This window comes from Pseudophryne corroboree, chromosome 2 (genome assembly GCF_028390025.1).
Source record: "Pseudophryne corroboree isolate aPseCor3 chromosome 2, aPseCor3.hap2, whole genome shotgun sequence".
NCBI classification, from domain to species: Eukaryota; Metazoa; Chordata; class Amphibia; order Anura; family Myobatrachidae; genus Pseudophryne; species Pseudophryne corroboree.
The window spans coordinates 102,896,203-102,917,265 of record NC_086445.1 but is presented as its reverse complement, the minus strand read 5'-3'; the positions used below and the strand labels follow the sequence as shown (position 1 = coordinate 102,917,265).

Here is a 21,063-nt window from a genome sequence, read left to right as displayed (position 1 = left end):
TTTGACATAATATATGGCATTAAAACATATTTATTATATTTACCCTAACTGTAGTATTTTTCATTACAGATATCATGTCTAGTACATGACATAAGTGCAGATATTTATCTAATTGCATAAGCTGCCATTAAAAAAAAAAAAAAAAGTTAATAAAGTCGATGATAAATTATTTCTCTTTATCCGGGGTGGGGAACCTCCGGCCCGCGGGCCGTATAAGGCCCGCGAAGCCGTTTGCTCCGGCCCACCCGCTTCTCCCAGTGAGACACGCCGCCGCTCAGTCCGGCGGCAGCGTGCCTCAGCTGTCAGTGTCAGGACAGGGAGGAGAGCGCGGCGTGTAGAACTTGAAACCAGCCGCCGGTTCGTGAGCCAATCAGAGATCGCGGACCGGCAGCCAATCAGGAGCCGCGGCTGCCGGTCCGCGAGCTCTGATTGGCTCTCGAACCGGCGGCTGGTTTCAAGTACTACACGCCGCCGCCCAACATAGCCGCGCTCTCCTCCGTGTCCCGCCGAAAGGAGCGGTAAGTAGCACGGAAGGGGGGGGGGGGGCACTATGTGGGCATCTGTATACTTGGCACTGTGGGGGGCATTTGTATACCTGGCACTGTGGGGGGCATCTGTATACCTGGCACTGTGGGGGCATTTGTATACCTGGCACTGTGGGGGCATCTGTATACCTGGCACTGTGGGGGGCATTTGTATACCTGGCACTGTGGGGGGCATTTGTATACCTGGCACTGTGAGGGGCATTTGTATACCTGGCACTGTTGGGGCATCTGTATACCTGGCACTGTGGGGTCATCTGTATACCTGGCACTGTGGGGTCATCTGTATACCTGGCACAGTGGGGGCATTTGTATACCTGGCACTGTGGGGGCATCTGTATACTTGGCACTGTGGGGTCATCTGTATACCTGGCACTGTGGGGGCATCTATATACCTGGCACTGTGGGGGCATCTGTATACCTGGCACTGTGGGGGCATCTGTATACCTGGCACTGTGGGGGCATCTGTATACCTGGCACTGTGGGGGCATCTGTATACCTGGCACTGTGGGGGCATCTGTATACCTGGCACTGTGGGGGCATCTGTATACCTGGCACTGTGGGGACATCTGTATACCTGGCACTGTGAGGGGCATTTGTACACCTGGCACTGTGAGGGGCATTTGTATACTTGGCACTGTGGGGGGCATCTGTATACCTGGCATTGTGGGGGCATCTGTATACCTGGCACTGTGGGGGCATCTGTATACCTGGCACTGTGGGGACATCTGTATACCTGGCACTGTGAGGGGCATTTGTACACCTGGCACTGTGAGGGGCATTTGTATATTTGGCACTGTGGGGGGCATCTGTATACCTGGCACTGTGAGGGGCATCTGTATACCTGGCACTGTGGGGGCATCTGTATACCTGGCACTGTGGGGGCATCTGTATACCTGGCACTGTGGGGGGCATTTGTACACCTGGCACTGTGAGGGGCATTTGTATACTTGGCACTGTGGGGGCATTTGTATACCTGGCACTGTGAGGGGCATTTGTATACCTGGCACTGTGGGGGCAATTGTGGATCTGGCACTGCACTATCGGGGGCATATGTGTATCACGTCCCATTTTAACTGGCCACACCCATATTTTTGGCACGCGTGCGCCTCCGGCGCGCACACACAGTACCTCTATGGGGCAGACCTGCTGGGGGGCAGGGTAATTTTTTAAGTTGAGAATTTTTGTATGGCCCCCGAAGGATTTTATAAATATCCAAATGGCCCTCGGTAGAAAAAAGGTTCCCCACCCCTGCTCTATGTATTAGCCGAGTCCTAGGAGTTCTCCTCTGGGTCATAGACATCCACAAATAACCAACCAATTGGTGGCTCAGATTCTTTATTTGCATCTTTGTTTATAATCGGAAAGGAGCCATTATTCCTTACTGCTCAGTCCTTTCTTCGTATCTCTTCCAATTAGTGGAAAGCATGTGGAACGTAAACCACCTTAAATTTCTTATGAACCGATGCCCGAATTGACCAGAAAAACGGACACATTTCGTCTGGTTTCCGGTCCCTGTCGACCGTGTCTACTATTGGTCGACAATAACTAGGTCAACATGTTCTAGATCGACAGGTCAAAAGGTCTACATGAGTTTTTCACATTTTTTTTCTCTTTTTTGAACTTTTTCATACTTAACTATCCACGTGGACTACGATTGGGAATAGTAACTTGTGCCAAGCGCATCGAGGCACCTTACCTGAAGCTCGCTCACCATGTGAGGGGCCACGATGCACTAATTTGGGTTCCCAGTCACTGTACGGAGAAAACGACACCAAAAACCCCCATAAAAAACTAATGTTGACATTTTGACTTGTCGACCTAGACCATGTCGACCTACAGACCCTGTCGACCTAGCATCCCTTTCGACCTAGCATCCCTTTCGACCTAGTTACTGTCAACCAATAGGGTTTGACTTAGACACTGTCGACCTTGTTACTGTTGACCCTCCATAACACACCCATTTCGTCTAGAAGACTTTCATAATGGAGATCTAGTTTTATGGTGCAGATTTGCTCCATGATGGCTTTTGGTGGATTTCTTTTGAAAAATAGGATTTTAATTACTTATTGGTGAATCATTTTCTCGTAATCCGTAGAGGATTTGCCATGGGGACTTTAAGAATTTGATAGTGTGGGCTGGCTCCTCCTTCCTACCAGACTCAGGGGTGCATGTACTAAGCAGTGATAAAAGTGGAGAAATTTACCATGGCAACCAATCAGCTGCTCTGTACAATTGTATAGTATGCAAATTAGAAATGTTACGTCAAAGCTGATTGGTTGCCATGGGCAACTTCTCCACTGGCTCACTTCTCCACTTTTATCACTGCTTAGTACATGCCCCCTTTAGTCTAGGAAACTGCATCCCTCCTCCTGAGTCCACCTCACCCTCCTCTGGGTCTGATACATCATCATCATCGGTATCAGCCTACATCATTTGGGCCAGAGTATGCTTTTGTGGACAAATGGCAGGAGTCTGAGATGCTGGAATGACCACTGAATCTCTATTCATGAGGTCATCAACAGTTTGCCGTAAGTATTGATTCTCCTCATTTTGGGATAATTTATTCAAAATATTTGAAATCATCCCTTTTAATTAATCTAACCATACTTTGTTCAGATCCATTAGCCTGAGAATGTGTACTATCCTGAGTACACTGCAGTGATCCCTCAGATTGAGAAAAACACTCTACTGTGCATGATACACACTCCTTTGACATAGTAAATGTGAAAGAACACACACACACACACACACACACACACACACACACACACACACACACACATATATAGGTGAAAAGCACAGTTAACCCACACAGAGCCCTTCCAGGGAGACAGAGTAAGTATAATGGAGCCAGCCACACAGCGCCCCTGTAGCTAAAGAACAAGTTTAGCTGGGTCGCAACCTAAGTATCCTTAATAGGGCTTAGTACACCAAATATTGCTCCCGCCCCCCCCTGCTATGACCCCCTGGTACCGTTAAGGTGTTCTGGAGTCCTCGTGGAGGAGCTGCGCTTCCCTGCCAATCTGGCTGTGTATAGCTGCATAGGGAAAATGGCGCTGGTGAGCTGCTGCATCTGCGCATAGTGAAGCCCCACCCCCTTAATGACACACTGTCTTCCCGGGTGTTTTATACTGGCTGAGGTAAATATTCTGTTCTACAGAACCCCTGTAGTGCGCTGCTAGTGTGGGTATCATTAGTGGCTTCAGCTCACCCCTGACAGCGGTCACACAGTGTCTCTGAAGCCTGGAGTACAGCCTGCATGTCAGCGCTGCGCTCCTACCCTTGTGCTGCCATTCGAGCCGGCGACCCACTAACCGGGACGCCGGCCACCTACTCACCACTCTTCTGACTTCTGTCCCTGTTAGGGGAGGTGGCGTGCTGCTGGTCTGTACGCTCGCCGTAGTGGGGCTTGCAAATAAGACCTTCAGGAGCTCAGTGTCCTGTCAGTGGGGAATGGGACCATTAACACCCCCCCCCCCCCGCCCTCCTGCCACCCCCCCCAAGTCCCACAAAGCAGGCAGGCTGGTGCCAACCAGACCTGCCTGAAAATAAAAAATAGAAAATAAATGCAGAAAACTCTTCAGGAGCTTCCCAAGCATGACCGGCTCCTCCGGGCACATTTTCTAAACTGAGTCTGGTAGGAGGGGCATAGAGGGATAAGCCAGCCCAAACTTTCAAATTCTTAAAGGGCCCGTGGCTCCTAGTGGACCCGTCTATACCCCATGGTACCAATATGGACCCCAGTATCCTCTAGGACGTAAGACAAAGAAAGAGATCTCAGTTGTATTTCACTAGGAGTCGCCCTGGTTATACTGTATGTATCTGACTTATATGGACCCCAACTTATATGGACCTGATAAATATTTTGAGCTGTTGTATTCAGAAAAAAGCTCTGCTCACGATTGTGGTCTTCCTTTTTGTAAAAAGGGCCATAGAGGAATGATACATTTTTTAAAGTTGGATATAAGAATCATGTTCTGTTCCTAACTTTCTCCAGATGAGGCTTCAGTAGCTACGGATGGAGAAAGCATCACCTTTTCAATGATTCAAACCCTTGTCTATTCAGAAGCTTGTTGAAGACAAACGAAGCTTATGCAGTTCTACTTCATAGTCTGCTATAACAAACAGAGCACATCTTTCCCAGTAACAGCCATGGGGATTGTCTCATGACAAAACAGTCGTGTGTGGGGATCCGTGAAACTGAAGGGAACTGAATTGTTATAGAGAACTATTCTAGTTTGCGTTAAACCATCATAGAAAATCTATGGAAGTTGACAGCTGGAAGTTCATTGTGACCCAATTTAAACCACAGAGCTCGTTCCGTGCCTGTTTTAAAGGATATATTTATAGAATTTTATATTTCTACATAGAGTAACGTTGCTGACTTTCCTGTGCTCATTGTTATATGCTGGGTATAGCATGAAGTACTGTATGTACAGCAGCAGACATATCACTTGGGATGGTGTAAACTGGATCAACCTGAATTCTTTTCTAGCATAATAAATTCAGGATGGATATTGGCTCTTTGGTTATCACTGTGGGGAATATTTATGGAAAAGTGTGATATTCCCCTGCAAATTAACATTCCTTGTCACCGCACTAAGCAATATATAGCGGTGTATTCAGTTGCAGTCGAAAGCTGCCGTCTGTCGAAAAGACGTCAGTTTTCGACTTTTTTAGGTCGGAAGCGGTTCCGACCTATTCAATCTAACCCCAAAAGCACGTGGATCGGCGGAATAGCTGCCAATCCGAGTGCTTGTGTCGAAAACGGGGCGTTTTGGCCCCCTTTTCGACCATCTCAATTCGACTTTAAAAAAAAGTTGAAGTAATTTGCGGGAGCAGAGACGGTGAGAGCCGTGGGGCAGCCAGATGGGGAGAGCAGCACCGGAGGATGTCACAGCCGCCGCTCACAGCAGCGTCCACCTGGTTCCAGCAAGCAAGACCTCGCTTGCTGGAGCTGGGTGGATGCTGCCGTGAGCGGCGGCTGTGATGCGGGGACGGGGAGAGGAGGGACGGGGAGAGGCAGAGAGACGGGGGGGGAGAAGGGGGAGTGCCACGAGCAGACGGGGGAGTGGCTATATAGCTGCTGCTGTAGCGCTGCTCTCCCCCGTCTGCTCGCGGCTCTCCCCCGTTTAAGCTCCCGCATTTCAATTCAACTTTTGTTAAAGTCGAATTGAGACTGCATTGAATAGCCCAGATCGGATCCATTCCGACAAATGAATGTCAGAATGGATCCGACTTCAATTGAATATACCCCATAGTGTATTCTACATATATATCTACTAATGCACAGTTGCCAGATCACAGGCGCCCGATCTCCCATCTAAACTGACAGGAGATCACGGGGGCGCTATTCAGTTGACTGTTTACGCGCTGATCGTGCCCATAGAGGTAGAGTTTAGCCGTATAAAGGGGGTCTCGTTACAGGTTCTTTTCCCTTTCTATGGGTGTCGTGGACACCCATGTGTGATAATAGTCCCTTTTAGTCGGCATGCTGACTGTCGGGGTTGTGTGGGGGTGGGATCGTGGCGTCGGTATTGTGACCAGCTGTCTCCTGACCGCCGGTCACATAATTACATCCCCTCTCCACTGTTTACTTGTTGTCATTGACAACCTCTTGGGTTTCACACTGCAACAATTGTAAGTAACAGTGAATTCCTTTAATGAATGTAAAGACTAACCCTTCTACATACCTCCCAACATGACCCTGTCCAGGAGGGACACACTGCTCTGCTCCTGGACTTCCCTCTTAACTTATGCTTGCCATCACCTGTGCTGAAACACCTTTCTTATCCATTAACCTGTTCAATTTATGTGCCGGCAATCATACATTAAGAGAAAAGTCCAGAAGCAGAGCATTGTGTCCCTCCTGGAGAGGGTCATGTTGGGAGGTATGCTTCTGTGCTCCGTAACAGCGGTCATGGCATAGCATAACCGGAGAGCCAACTTGACATAGGCAGTATTGGTATCATTTTAGAAGAGGTTTTTTCCACATGTTATTCATAAATCTGCAAGAATATTAATGACCATAAGCATCCATCAGTGTATTGGAACTACAGATGTGTCCTTATATGCTGAGCCTCAACACACCATGCGGTGTGAGATGCTACGTTCCGTGCAGCTTCTGAGTGTCATTTTCACTTGAAAATGTGTCTTAGGGGTCTGTTCAATGCTTGTCGGATCCTCTCAGTATTCCGACAGGTTCAATACGACTTTTTTTAAAGTCAGATTGACATTGGGGGTAAGTCAGACCTGATCGCTAGGCTGCATTTTCGTACAGCAGTACAGGTGTAAACTGCGCATGTGGCGCGTCGCACGGGTACAAAGCGGACCGCCGCTCAGCAATGGGTTTGTGCGAAGGATCCATTTGCACGGAGATTGACGGGAAGAAGGCGTTTGTGGGAGGCAACTGACCGTTTTCTGGGAGTGTTTGGAAAAACGCAGGCGTGTCCATGCATTTGCAGGGAGGGTTCCTGACGTCAATTCCGGTCCCGGACAGGCTGAAGTGATTGCAGCGGCTGAGTAAGTCCTGGGCTGCGCAGAGACTGTACAAGATCTGTTTGTACAGATCTGCTACACATGTGTTCGCGCACTTGCAAAGCTAAAATACACTCTCCCTGTAGGCGGCGACTATCTGTTCGCAGGAGTGCAAAAATCGCCTGCTGGCGATCAGGTCTGAATTAGGCCCATTGTCGGAAACGCCCGCAAATCTATCAAAACACGTAGATCCGCGGCTAATCCACCGAGCCACGTGTTTTCCGACAAGTCTGATTTTTGAAAGAGTCTGAAAAACGGCACTATAATTGAATAGGTCGAATCAAATTAGACCTAAAAAAGTCGGAAAATGCAGTTTTTCCAACTTTGTTGAAAATTAGACAGTAATTGAATAGACCCCTTAGTCGCAATGTAAAGTGACTAGGACGCACTAGGTGACTGTTCAGAGTTATTTGATATGCAACACAGAAATAGTGTATGAGGACATATATGATCAGTATGTAGTGTTTTTTGGTGTTCTTACCCTTAAGTTGTATTTTCCAGACCCGATTCAGGATCTCCGCCAGTCAGATTACTTTCCGAAGAAGAGATGAATAGGCTTGGTGCCAAGATTGTCAAAGCAGAAATAATGGGTAACACGGTAAGGCTCCTCTCTTTTTCCCCTAACCCTGTATTCTGCCATTTTGCATACAAGTTACTAAGTAAGCCACCAGTATTTTCATAATCTGTGATGGGTCATTTCTCGTATTTCTGATGCACCATGTTCACTGGGATGAATTTGTAGAAAATGTTTATACTACCCAAGCAAATGTTACAAAGGTCTGTTTGTGGGAGATGGACCTTTCCTTTTACTCCATATTTGCATAAATTGGATTTGATTTTAAGCTTGATACACAAGGATATAAGCTAAAGTTTACGGTTATGCCTATATGTGGTAGTTTAATAAATTTTCAGGACTCAAATAAGGATTCCAAGGTATGTGCCACTTATAGTGGTGATTTGATGCAGTTCTACTGTAGGTATAGAATCCAACGTGATACTCAGCATCACCAGTTATGACGTTATTGCAAACCACCGTTTTTTCGGCAGGATTTAAAGTTTTTTTTTAAGCAATACACAATGTATTAAGTGTGGGATTCTAAGGGGCGATTTAGATGGTTTTTTGGAGGCAGTAATTAATGGGCGTTGGACTGAGCGATTCGGCTGTTATGGGCATCCATTAATTATGCAATTGTTGCGTCCGAAAGCACTGGGTTTAGCTGTGATTAGCGGCTCAGCCCATCTAAACTAATGATCGCAGCGCAAAAGTGCTGTTTATGCACCCATTTCTACTGCAAGCAGAAATGTAAACTAGCGGGACTCGCGCCTGATCGGAGCATCAATTGAATTTCTCCATTGGATGCCCATTAATTATTACCACCTAAAAACCAATTTAATCGCCCCATCAGAATGTTACATCAGTTTAATAGGCGGCGTTTAAATGGCTGTTGTACACTTCCTTGTTAAATAAAGATTCAGTATTTTCATTTTCCCAGACTACCAAGAGAACAATCCTGCTCTTAATCGCTGGTCTCCCTCAAGCTGGGTACTCACCTGAAGATTTATATCTGTCCAGTCTGTGTGGTGGGAACAAAAATCTGGTAATGTTACAGTAAGGGAGCAAATGACAGTTGCCCATTTGCTCCCAAACACTGGAAAACGGACAAAAACAATTGTTTGGATACATTTTTTAAATCAACAGATTTAACCAATTTGTCTGAACGACCAAGGTCTATTTTCCAGTGTTTGGGAGCAAATGTTGCTCCCATATATAACCAGATTATTGTTCCCACCAAACAGACTGGACAGAGAAATATTTAGGCGTGTACCCAGGGTCACCCATTTAGCGTCTCTACATAGCTTCTGCAGACAAGTGTGACTGCCATCTCTATACCAGAATGGATACCAACTATTGTATAAACAATAAGGGATAAATCCATAAAAATGTACGCACTCCCACACTGCTACTGAGTAAAGGCCCCCCGTAAATTAGCAACATTTTGTCGCAATGTTCCGTTCCGGGGGATCCGGGAATGAGGATGGATTTTTAAAAGGAAGAATTTCTCCGATACCCTGACAGATCGCCAGTTGCCATATTCGATTGGGTTGGGGAGAGAGGGTTTAGATCAATGATTTTCAACCTTATTTTACCCGCGGCACACCAAACAATATTTTAAAATTGCCAAGGCACACCATCCGTTCCCCACAGAAAAACAACAACAAAAAACACACATTGGCCCTCACAGTAATAAAAAATCACATTGCTCCCCACATAAATCATGTTGCTCCTTACAAAAATCCTATTGCTCCCCACATAAATCAATCACATTTCTCTCCACATAAATCCTATTGCTCCCCACATGAATTATTCACATTGTCCCCCCCCCATAAATCCTATTGTTCCCCACAGGAGAAATAACATAACAAATATTAGCCCCTACCGGTCAGCTGTCTCCTCCCTGTCCCTCAGTGGCGGGGGTTGTTCATAGTGGAGTTCTGCGAATACTGAGCAGCGGGCGGTCAGGCAGGTGTGGATGTGGGTGGGCAAGGAAAACTGTGGACACAGGTGTGAACTGGAAGATATGTATGCAGGCGGGTGGGCTGGCTGGGTGGTGAGATGCGGCGGCTGTGACCTATGATATCACACCGGCGCGTCATCAAGGCATAGGTCACAGCCGGAGCATGACTGATCCTCTAAGAAGAGCCTGAGCCAACAGTTCACTCTGAAGGTACAGGAAGCTGCTCTGGCTCCGCGGCACACCTTGCAACTGGTCGCGGCACACTAGTGTGCCACGGCACACTGGTTGAAAAAGCCTGGTTTAGATGTATGGGGCCTTAAGAAAGACCTGGCACACCAAGAGAGGCTGTTTGGTGTGACGAAGCCATAGTCTATGAAGACACATCCGTACAATCTTTACATGTGTATCTCCTGCCAGAAAAAAGGGGATCCGGTCTGAAGATCGACAGTGCCTAGGTTGACAATGTTTACGTCGACAGTCACTATGTCTACATGTTTTCAAGGTCGACAGGGTTTCTAGGTCGACATGTTCTATATCGACAGGTCAAAAGGTCGACATGAGTTTTTCACATTTAAAAAACAAACAAAACCTTTTTCACACTTAACGATCCACGCGGACTACGATTGGGAATAGTAACCTTGCCCGAGGGGGACGGTGCACTAATTGGGCTTCCCGGTCACTGTACGGAAAAAACGACACAAAAAACCCCATGAAAAACTCATCTCGACCTTTTGATATGTCGACCTATAAACCCCGTCGACCTTCAAACCCTGTCGACCTATAGTGGTCGACCTAGACACTGTCGATCTAATGATCCACACCCAGAAAAAAGGAATTCAGATGCACATTGGTAAAAGCCAAACTTCCTTCCTGGGGCACCCCAAGTATTTCAGAGACAGCTCTCCAAATCCTCTTTTCCTTGTGTTGATGTAGCATCAATCTCACCCCACAGCCTTGACGCGTTTCAGTATGTAGCTGCTTTCTCAAAATGAACAGCCTACAGCAAGCAAGTGTTGGTGAAAATCTTGTCACGTTTATTTGTGTTATCAATGGTAATTTTAGAACTTTAGAATGTAAGCTCTCACGAGCAGGGCCCTCTTCCCTCATGTGCTTGCCCTTTTCTTACTTTAATAATCTTCAACTGCACCAAATCCAGCAGTCTTCTGCCACCTGATACTTATTCCAGTGTCATCTGCTGATGTAGCTATGTTTATTTACCCTGTACTTGTCCTATATTGTCGTCAACTGTAAGTTGCTGTTTTCCTGTTTGATTATTTGTTTATGTACTCTGTAATTGGGCACTGCGGAACCCTTGTGGCGCCATATAAATAAAGGATAATAATAATAATAATAATAATAATAATAATAATAAAGTAATACACCACCAACTAGTGTTTATTTAATAATACTTGAAGGAAGATGGTTTTCCAAAGTTTATCTTTTACTTATTTGAGCTGCGTCCTATCAGATGTCATCAAATATTTGGCTATAAATCAACTGCCAGGTCCTGTAGATGTCGCCATTGATAAATATCCACTGACGCCAGACATACTGCAGCTGCTGGGAGGAGGGAGCTGGTGCAATGGGCAACTATTTGATTGGTGTATCTACCTTTTTATTAATGTTGTTGTTTACAGCAGTAATACAATCTCTCTAGGGTGCAATATAATGTAATCATATGGGATATTATAATCCCACACAACGACAAAATTAATTGTTTAATTATATAGCAGACTTGGTATATCTGAGTATATCTGTTTTGTGTTATTATTAATGAAATAAAGATTGGTTACCCACTGCATACACTAATATTAATAATTGCTTTTATTACATAAGATTTGAAGATATGCTAATTTTTATGTTCATGTGGTTGAATAGCTCAGATTGACAAAAATGCATCAATTAGCTGTCTTCTTTTATGAGCCTATTTTTAAAAACATTTCTACATTGTATTTAGCAATTCCAATAAGATCCATCATCTGCCTGTTATTGTTTTATATGTGTGTGTTAAAGGCGGTTAACTTTGGTGATTTAAAAGAGATAAGTGTCTAGTGTTAATTCATTATAAAGTTTTACATCTGTTGCTTTCCAAATGTTTGTATGTGGGAGCAGCATGTATAGCCATTCTCATAGAGGTCCAGTCATTTTATATACGGATGGTATGGATCTTTGCATTTTATTGTTAATCTATTTTTATCAATGTTTATCAATTTTTTGTAATTTTGAACTTTTTTTATTTTTCGATTTTTATTAAAACCGATTCCAACCCAAAACACTTGAGGGTGGTTTTGCAAAACAAAAACACAAGGATGAAATTAGAAGTAAAGCTAGTACGCGGTACTCTGCACAAATCTCTATTTAGGGTACATGTCTTAATTAGTTACAGGCCTGGTTATCCAGTACATTTATGATATCTATTCTATGTATATTGATGATGTAGCCCATGACGGCCAGTCAGCTCTCATTTTCTGAACTGTACTTTTCTTCATGTATACCTTTAGAACGGGCTCCTAAATGTTCCCCTACAGATGCCTTCATACTTTTCACTCAGCGTTGCTACTTTTTTCCGCTACTTTCTCTTTCACTGTGCTACTCTTTCCTGTTACTTCCTCTTTCATTGTGCTTCTTTGTCCTGCTACTTTCTCTTTCATTTGTGCTAATTTTTCATTGTTACTTTTTCCTTGTTACTTTCTCTTTCATTTCCTTGTTTTCCTTGTTACTTTCTCTTTTAGTGTGCTACTTTTTCCTGTTACTTCCTGCTACTTTCTCTTTATGCTACTTTTTCCTTGTTACTTTGTCTTTCACTGTGCTACTTTTTTCCTTGTTACTTTGTCTTTCACTGTGCGACTTTTTCCCGTTACTTCCTCTTTCATTGTGCTACTTTTTCCTGTTACTTCCTCTTTCATTGTGCTACTTTTTCCGGTTACTTCCTCTTTCATTGTACTACTTTTTCCTGTTACTTCCTCTTTCATTGTACTACTTTTTCCTGTTACTTCCTCTTTCATTGTACTACTTTTTCCTGTTACTTTCTCTTTCATTGTACTACTTTTTCCTGCTACTTTCTCTTTCATTGTGCTACTTTTTCCCGTTACTTTCTCTTTCATTGTGCTACTTTTTCCTATGCACCTGTGTACACTGCCTGCTTTCTTCGGCACGTCCACAATAATCCCATAACACGCCTATATGAACTGACCATTTTTGTGTACATTTCTAGATACCTCCCAGTCACCGCCTAGGAAAGCCATCACAACAAAGGAAGCAGTTAGATTTGCAGTTAGAATTGGAATTTTTTTTCCTGTGGGGTTGATAACATCTCATGTAAATTTATGATCCAGAGCATCATCTGGTACAAAAACGTAAATCTATGTTAGATTTGAAGATGTTTTGTTTTTGTTATAGCAGTATACATTTATTTTATTTTCTGCAATATTGTTCAGCTAACTGGAAAACTTGTTTTTTCCTTTAACATCATTTTTGTGCACTATATATGTTTTCGTTCAGGAATTGGCCTCAAAACTTCGAGCTCAATTAGAAGAAGCCCGTCAGCAGCGACAAAATCAGCCGCAAGCTCCTGAGAAACACAGCAGGGTTAAACCAGAGGTAAATCATGACTAAGGCTCTTAAAGCACATTTGTCTGTAGACAGTGGCCATAGCTATCCTGCTAGCAGAAACAGTTTTGTAAGAGCGCAGCCCCTTTTTTTACTAAGCATCTGCAATGTCACATGACCAATATGAGGGCATATATTGTGGCAACTTTGTCAGGTGCATTCACATGGATTATGGATTCAGCCCACAAATAAATAACAAACAGGTGATCTCTTACTGTTTAATGCGGATTCCATGCGTTGCTGTTATACACATTAATTGGTTTATTTCCTTTGTTGTGCTTGATTTATTCACGAGTTGTAAATAAGCTGAACTAAATACCTGTCTGCACAAAGATACATAAATGTTTCTCATACTCTGACATGTGATTAGCTCTGTTTTACTACTAGATTGCTGGTTGGATATGGCCCCACCCACTCATTTGCATAATGTTCCATCAGTATTAGGAAAGGATTTGCCAGTAGCAGAAATCAGTCGCTGAGCATTAACCACCTAACTGGTATGGTCAGATCACATGCGACCACGCCGTCCCACTGTGTCCCCCAGTTTTTGACGAGGAGATCCGTTCTGCAGATGTGCATAATATAATATATATATATGTATATATATATATATATATATATATATATATATATCTTTGTATAGAGTGCACTCACCAGACTGTTATTAGAGCCAGCAGGATTTTTATTCAGATATCAGGTACAACATCACACACCGACGTTTCGGTCCTATCTGGACCTTCTTCAAGGTTTAACTGCCACCAACATGACTTATCTATATATAGCCATCACCTTAATTATGCTCTAATAGAAATACTCTAATAAAAACAGACATGGAACAAATATGACATAGACAAACACATACAGACACATTAAAACAGGTAAAAACAGGAAGAGCTCAGCAGAGAGTGCAGAAAAACCATTTGTGTTTCTAACCACATATGACACTGGTAGCGGATCGCGTAGCAAAGCTATCAAGAGAAATTGGGATATAGTGGCTACGGATGGTGTACTCAAAAATGTTCTTCCAAAACAACCATTGATTGCATATAGACGGGGACCAAATCTGCGAAACATGCTTATGCGCCCTGATCAATCAGTTGGCAAAGAAGTAGATAATTGGCTACCCCCTAAGAAACTGGGTTGCTATAAGTGCCCTAATTGCACCACATGCAGAAGTATGATGACTGGTACCAGTTTCCCGCATCCACATGATGGCCGACGGATACCCATACAACACCGTCTAACGTGCACCTCTGATTATGTGGTATATATCTTGATATGTCCATGCTCACTAGTATATGTGGGCAAAACAATAAGATCATTCCGTGAACGGATCTCAAACCACCGATCTAATATCAGATTGGCATTGAAAACTGGTGGATCGGACAAACCAGTCGCACGTCATTTTGTACAACATCAACACCAGTTAACAGCATTGCGCTACATGGTCATAGACAGAGTTCCACCATTACCGAGGGGTGGTGATCGTGCCAAGATCCTTCTACGCCGTGAGGCATATTGGATACATAAATTAGAGACTGTTTACCCGAAGGGTCTGAATGAATCAGTACATTTCAATATTTTTCTATAATAAGAAAGGACGAGCATGTCAGTAGATTCTCTAGTCCCGTCATAATTATTTTAAAAAATTTTTTTTGAGTTTTTTAGAAATTTTTTTTTTTAATTTTTCTGAATTTTTTGTTTATCCTGAATGTGTTCCGGTCTGTATTAGTCTTGTTTTGTACAGGATCCATGATATTGTTAAAGCCCACACTTCTGCACTATATTTATGTTATGTATTGCTAATTTGATAGTTTCTATATGATACACGATGATCTTTACTTTCTAGCTATTTTTATCTAAATGCCATCAGATTCCCTCATTTCCATGATCCGTAATGTTGGGACACATAGGTATTACCCCACACAAATTTAATGCTTCCACCACATGTATTAAGCTTGACGGACATGTATACATAACGAGGGTTTCCTAGGCAACTATGTTGCTAGGCAGCGTACCCTGCAATACACTGATGAATGTGTGATGACGCGGAAGCCCCACGAGAGTATGGGCATTGCGCGTGATGACGCACGTAATACATATGACGTAGAGCGCCGCAGTGATTGGACACATGTGGGTACCACATGTTGTGATCACGTGGTTGCGTTCCAGGAGAGATGTGGTCGCTTCCGCTCCCGCCGGCGTGCGGTTCAGATGGCCAGGCGGCATAGCGGGAAAATGTGAATGCTCATTACTTGAATATACGGGATGGATAACACACGGATCAAGTGGTGATATGAAGGGATCTGAATAGGTAGGACTGTTGTTATAATGTGTCTGTATGTGTTTGTCTATGTCATATTTGTTCCATGTCTGTTTTTATTAGAGTATTTCTATTAGAGCATAATTAAGGTGATGGCTATATATAGATAAGTCATGTTGGTGGCAGTTAAACCTTGAAGAAGGTCCAGATAGGACCGAAACGTCGGTGTGTGATGTTGTACCTGATATCTGAATAAAAATCCTGCTGGCTCTAATAACAGTCTGGTGAGTGCACTCTATACAAAGATATATATGTTCATGGATAAGGTAAATGCCTGGCTCTAATGGAACTTTGAGTGACACCCCAGCAAATTTTATTTCACTGTGAGTGCAGACAACCCTGGTTTGCTTTGGATTACTATGTGACTATCCTGAAGGAAGACATATGGATCTTTTGTTGTGCACCCAGAAAGTAAAGCTTGAATTTTACGAAGTATACCAGAATTGGTGACTGTTTAAATAATTTTTTGGATGCCATTTCATGATTATATGGCTATTAATATTTTTCATCGTGAGGATTGGTGACTATCTTGGATTGATTTGTTATTATTTATATTTTCATATTTTTTCTTATACTTTTATTTTTATTTCTCTAACGTCCTAGTGGATGCTGGGGACTCCGTCAGGACCATGGGGAATAGCGGGCTCCGCAGGAGACAGGGCACATCTAAAAAGCTTTTTAGGTCACATGGTGTGTACTGGCTCCTCCCCCTATGACCCTCCTCCAAGCCTCAGTTAGGTTTTTGTGCCCGTCCGAGAAGGGTGCAAACTGGATGGCTCTCTTAAGGAGCTGTTTAGTAAAGTTTTTTTTTAGGTTTCTAATCAGTGATTCCTGCTGGCGACAGGATCACTGCAACGAGGGACTTAGGGGAGAGACTTGCAACTCACCTGCGTGCAGGAGGATTGAAGTTTTAGGCTACTGGACACTGAGCTCCAGAGGGAGTCGGAACACAGGTCAGCCTGGGGTTCGTCCCGGAGCCGCGCCGCCGATCCCCCTTACAGACGCTGAAGAAAGACGGCGGAACGGAGGTCCGGAAACAGGCGGCAGAAGACTTCACAGTCTTCAGAGAGGTAGCGCACAGCACTGCAGCTGTGCGCCATTGTTGCTACACGGCTCACTGACACGGTCACGGAGGGTGCAGGGCGCTGCTGGGGGCGCCCTGGGCAGCAATATAAATACCTATTTGGCAAATAAATACATCACATATAGCCATTAAGGCTATATGTATGTATTTAACCCAGGCCAGTTTTCCTAATAACCGGGAGAAAAGCCCGCCGTGAAAGGGGCGGAGCTTATTCTCCTCAGCACTCAGCGCCATTTTCCTGACCAGCTCCGCTGGTGAGGAAGGCTCCCACTCTCCCCTGCACTACAGAAACAGGGTTAAAGAGAAGGGGGGCATAAATTGGCGATATAATTATATATTAAGAGCCCATATATAGAAACAACACCTTCTAGGGTTGTTATATACATTATGGCGCTTTTGGTGTGTGCTGGCAAACTCTCCCTCTGTCTCCCCAAAGGGCTAGTGGGTCCTGTCCTCTATCAGAGCATTCCCTGTATGTGTGTGCTGTAGGTCGGTACGTGTGTGTCGACATGTAGGAGGAAAATGTTGGTGAGGAGACGGAGAAAATTGCCTGTAATGGTGATGTCACTCTCTAGGGAGTCGACACCAGAATGGATGGCTTACTTATGGAATTACGTGATAATGTCAACACGCTGCAAGCCGGTTGACGACATGAGACAGCCGGCGGACAAATTAGTATCGGTCCAGGCGTCTCAGACACCGTCAGGGGCTTGTAAAAACGCCCAATTACCTCAGTCGGTCGACAGACACTGACACGGACACTGACCCCAGTGTCGACGGTGAAGAAACAAACGTATTTTTCCTTTAGGGCCACAAGTTACATGTTAAGGGCAATGAAGGAGGTGTTACGTATTTCTGATACCACAAGTACCACAAATAAGGGTATTTTGTAGGGTGGGAATAAACTACTTGTAGTTTTGCCTGAATCAGATAAATTAAATGAAGTGTGTGATGATACGTGGGGTTCCTCCGACAGAAAGTTATGGGCGGTATACCCTTTTTCCCGCCAGTAGTAAGGGCGAGTTGGAAAACACACCTTAGGGTGGACAAGGCGCTCACACGCTTATAAAAAACATGGCGTTACCGTTTCCAGATACGGCCGCCCTCAAGGAGCCAGCTGATAGGAAGCTGGAAAATATCATAACAGTATATACACACATACTGGTGTTATACTACGACCAGCAATCGCCTCAGCCTGGATGTGCAGCGCTGAGGGGGCTTGGTCGGATTTCCTGACTGAAAATTTTGATACCCTTGACAGGGACAGGATTTTATTGTCTATAGAGCATTTTAAGGATGCATTTCTATATATGTGTGATGCGCAGAGGCATATTTGCATTCTGGCATCAAGAGTAAATGTGATGTACATATCTGCCAGACGAAGACACGACAGTGGTCAGGTGAGGCAGATTCCAGACGGCATATGGAAGTATTGCCGTATAAAGGGGCGGTCCATTGGACCTGGTGGCCATGGCAACAGCTGAAAAATCCACCTTTTGTTACCCCGAGTCACATATTGGCAGAAAAGGACACAGTCTTTTCAGTCTCAGTCCTTTCGTCCCCATACGGGCAGGCGGGCGAAGGCCAGTCATATCTGCCCAGGGGGAGAGGAAAGGGAAGAAGACTGCAGCAAGCAGCTCATTCCCAGGAACAGAAGCTCCTCACGGCTTCTGCCAAGTCCGCAGCATAACGCTGGGGCCGTACAAGCGGACTCAGGTGCGGTAGGGGGTCATCTCAAGAGTTTCAGCAACACTCGCAAGGGAACTCCGGGATCCTACATGTAATATCCCAGGTGTACATTGGAAATTCGAGACGTCTCCCCCTCACACAATTCACAGGCTGTATTCCCAGCAGGTGATAATCAAAGTACCCTTCTTACAACAAGGAAGGGGGTAGTATTCCACACTATATTGTGGTACTGAAGCCAACCGGCTCGGTGAGATCTGAAATATTTGAACACTTACATACAAGCGTTCAAATCAAGATGGAGTCACTCGGAGCAGTGATAGCGAACCAGGAAGAAGGGGACGATATGATGTCACTGGATATCAGGGACGTTTACCTACAGGTCCAAATTTGCCCTTCTCACCAAGGGTACTTCAGGTTCCTGGTACAGAACTGTCACTATCAGTTCAGACGCTGCCGTTTGGATTGTCCACGGCGCCCCGGGTCTTTACCAAGGTAATGGCCGGAATGATGATTTTTCTTAAAAGAAACATGGACGCTTTCCTGATAAGGGCAAGGTCCAGAGAACAGTTGGAGGTCGGAGTAGCACTATCTTAAGTAGTTCTACGACAGCACGAGTGGATTCTAAATATTCCAAAATCGCAGCTTTTTCCGACGACACGTCTACTGTTCCTAGGGAAGATTCTGGACACAGTCCAGAAAAACGTGTTTCTCCCAGTGGAGAAAACCAGGGAGTTATCCGAGCTAATCGGGATCCTCCTAAAACCAGGAAAAGTGTCAGTGCATCATTGCACAAGAGTCCTGGTAAAAATGGTGGCTTATTACGAAGCAATTCCATTCGGCAGATTTCCCACAAGAACTCTTCAGTGGGATCTGCTGGACAAATGGTCCGGATCGCATCCTCAGATGCATCAGCGGATAACCCTATATCCAAGGAAAAGGGTGTCTCTCCTGTGGTGATTACAGAGTACTCATCTTCTAGAGGGCCGCAGATTCGGCATTCAGGATTGGATGCCGGTGACCACGGAGGCCAGCCTGAGAGGCTGGGGAACAGTCACACAGGGAAAAAATTTCCAGGGAAGTGTGATTAAGTCTGGAGAATTCTCTCCGCATAAATAAGCTTAGAGCAAATTTATAATGCTCTAAACTTAGCTAGACCTCTGCTTCAAGGTCAGCCGGTATTGATCCAGTGGGATAACATCACGGCAGTCGCCCACGTAAACAGAAGGGCGGCACAAGAAGCAGGAGGGCAGTGAAAACTGCAAGGATTTTTCGCTAGGCGGAAAATCATGTGATAGCACTGTCAGCAGTGTTCTTTCCGGGAGTGGACGACTGGGAAGCAGACTTCCTCAGCAGGCATGACCTCCACCCGGGAGAGTGGAAACTTCATAGGGAAGTTTTTCAACATGATTGTGGACCGTTGGCAAAGACCAAAGGTGGACATGATGGCGTCCCGCCCGAACAAAAAACGGGACAGGTATTCCGCCAGGTCATGAGACCTTCAGGCGATAGCTGTGGATGTTCTGGTAACACCGTGGGTGTACCAGTCTGTGTATGTGTTCCCTCCTCTGTTTCTCATAACCAGGGTATTGAGAATTATAAGACATAGAGGAGTATGAACTATACTAGTGGCTCCGGATTGGCCAAGAGGGACTTGGTACCCGGAACTTCAAGAAATGCTCACAGAGGACTAAGGGCCTGGGGAGCTAAGAAGGGACTTGATTCAGCAAGTACCATGTCTATTCCAAGACTTACCGCGGCTGCGTTTGACGGCATGGCGGTTGAATGCCGGATCCTGAGGGGAAAAGGCATTCCATAAGAGGTCATACCTACCCTGGTCAAAGCCAGGAAGGAGGTGACCGCACAACGTCATCACCACATGTGGTGAAAATATGTTGCGTGGGTGAGGCCAGGAAGGCTCCACGACGGAAATTCAACTAGGTCGATTTCTACACTTCCTGAAAACAGGAGTGTTTTGGACCTCAAATTGGGGTTCATTAACATTTAAATTTCGGCCCTGTAGATTTTCTTCCAGAAAGAATTGACTTCAGTTCCTGAAGTCCAGATTGTAAAGGATGTATTGCATATACAGCTTTTTTGTGCCCCTAGGGGCACCGTGAGATCTCAACATAGTGTTGGGATTTCTTAAAATCATATTGGTTTGAACCGCTCAAATCTGTGGATTTGAAATATCTCACATGGAAAGTGACCATGCTGTTGACAAATATCTCACATGGGAAGTGACCATGTTGTTAGCCCTGGCCTCGGCCAGGCGATTGTCAGAATGGGCGGCTTTGTCTTACAAAAGCCCATATTAAAATTTTCCATTTGAACAGGACAGAACTGGGACTCGTCTCCAGTTTCTTCATAAAGGGGTGTCAGCGTTTTCACCTGAAACAACCTCTTGTGGTGCCTGCGGCTACTAGGGACTTGGAGGACTCCAAGTTACTAGACGTGGTCAGGGCCCTAAAAATATATATATATATATATATATATATATATATATATATATATATATATAGTTAGGACGGCTGGAGTCAGAAAGTCTGACTTGCTGTTTATACTGTATACACCCAACAAGCTGGGTGCTCATGCTTCTAAGCAGTCTATTGCACGCTGGATTTGTAGTACAATTCAGCTTGCACATTCTGTGGCAGGCCTGCCACAGACGAAATATGTAGATGCCCATTCCACAAGGAAGGTGGGCTCATCCTGGGCGGCTGCCCGAGGAGTCTCGGCATTACAACTTTGCCGAGCAGCTAC

At 44.8% G+C, this 21,063-nt stretch overlaps 1 protein-coding gene across 2 annotated transcripts in view; it reads left to right on the top strand.

The window, feature by feature from the left end:
- CWF19L2 (CWF19 like cell cycle control factor 2) overlaps window positions 1-21,063 on the top strand; it is a 370,293-nt gene that overhangs the window by 148,214 nt on the left and 201,016 nt on the right. The window contains exons 9-10 of one of the 2 annotated variants that reach the window (XM_063951572.1): window positions 7,584-7,680; window positions 13,100-13,198. In XM_063951572.1, coding sequence (XP_063807642.1) covers window positions 7,584-7,680; window positions 13,100-13,198 — 196 coding nt within the window. The remainder of the gene's footprint in view (window positions 1-7,583; window positions 7,681-13,099; window positions 13,199-21,063) is intronic. The other variant, XM_063951573.1, reaches the window with a different exon arrangement.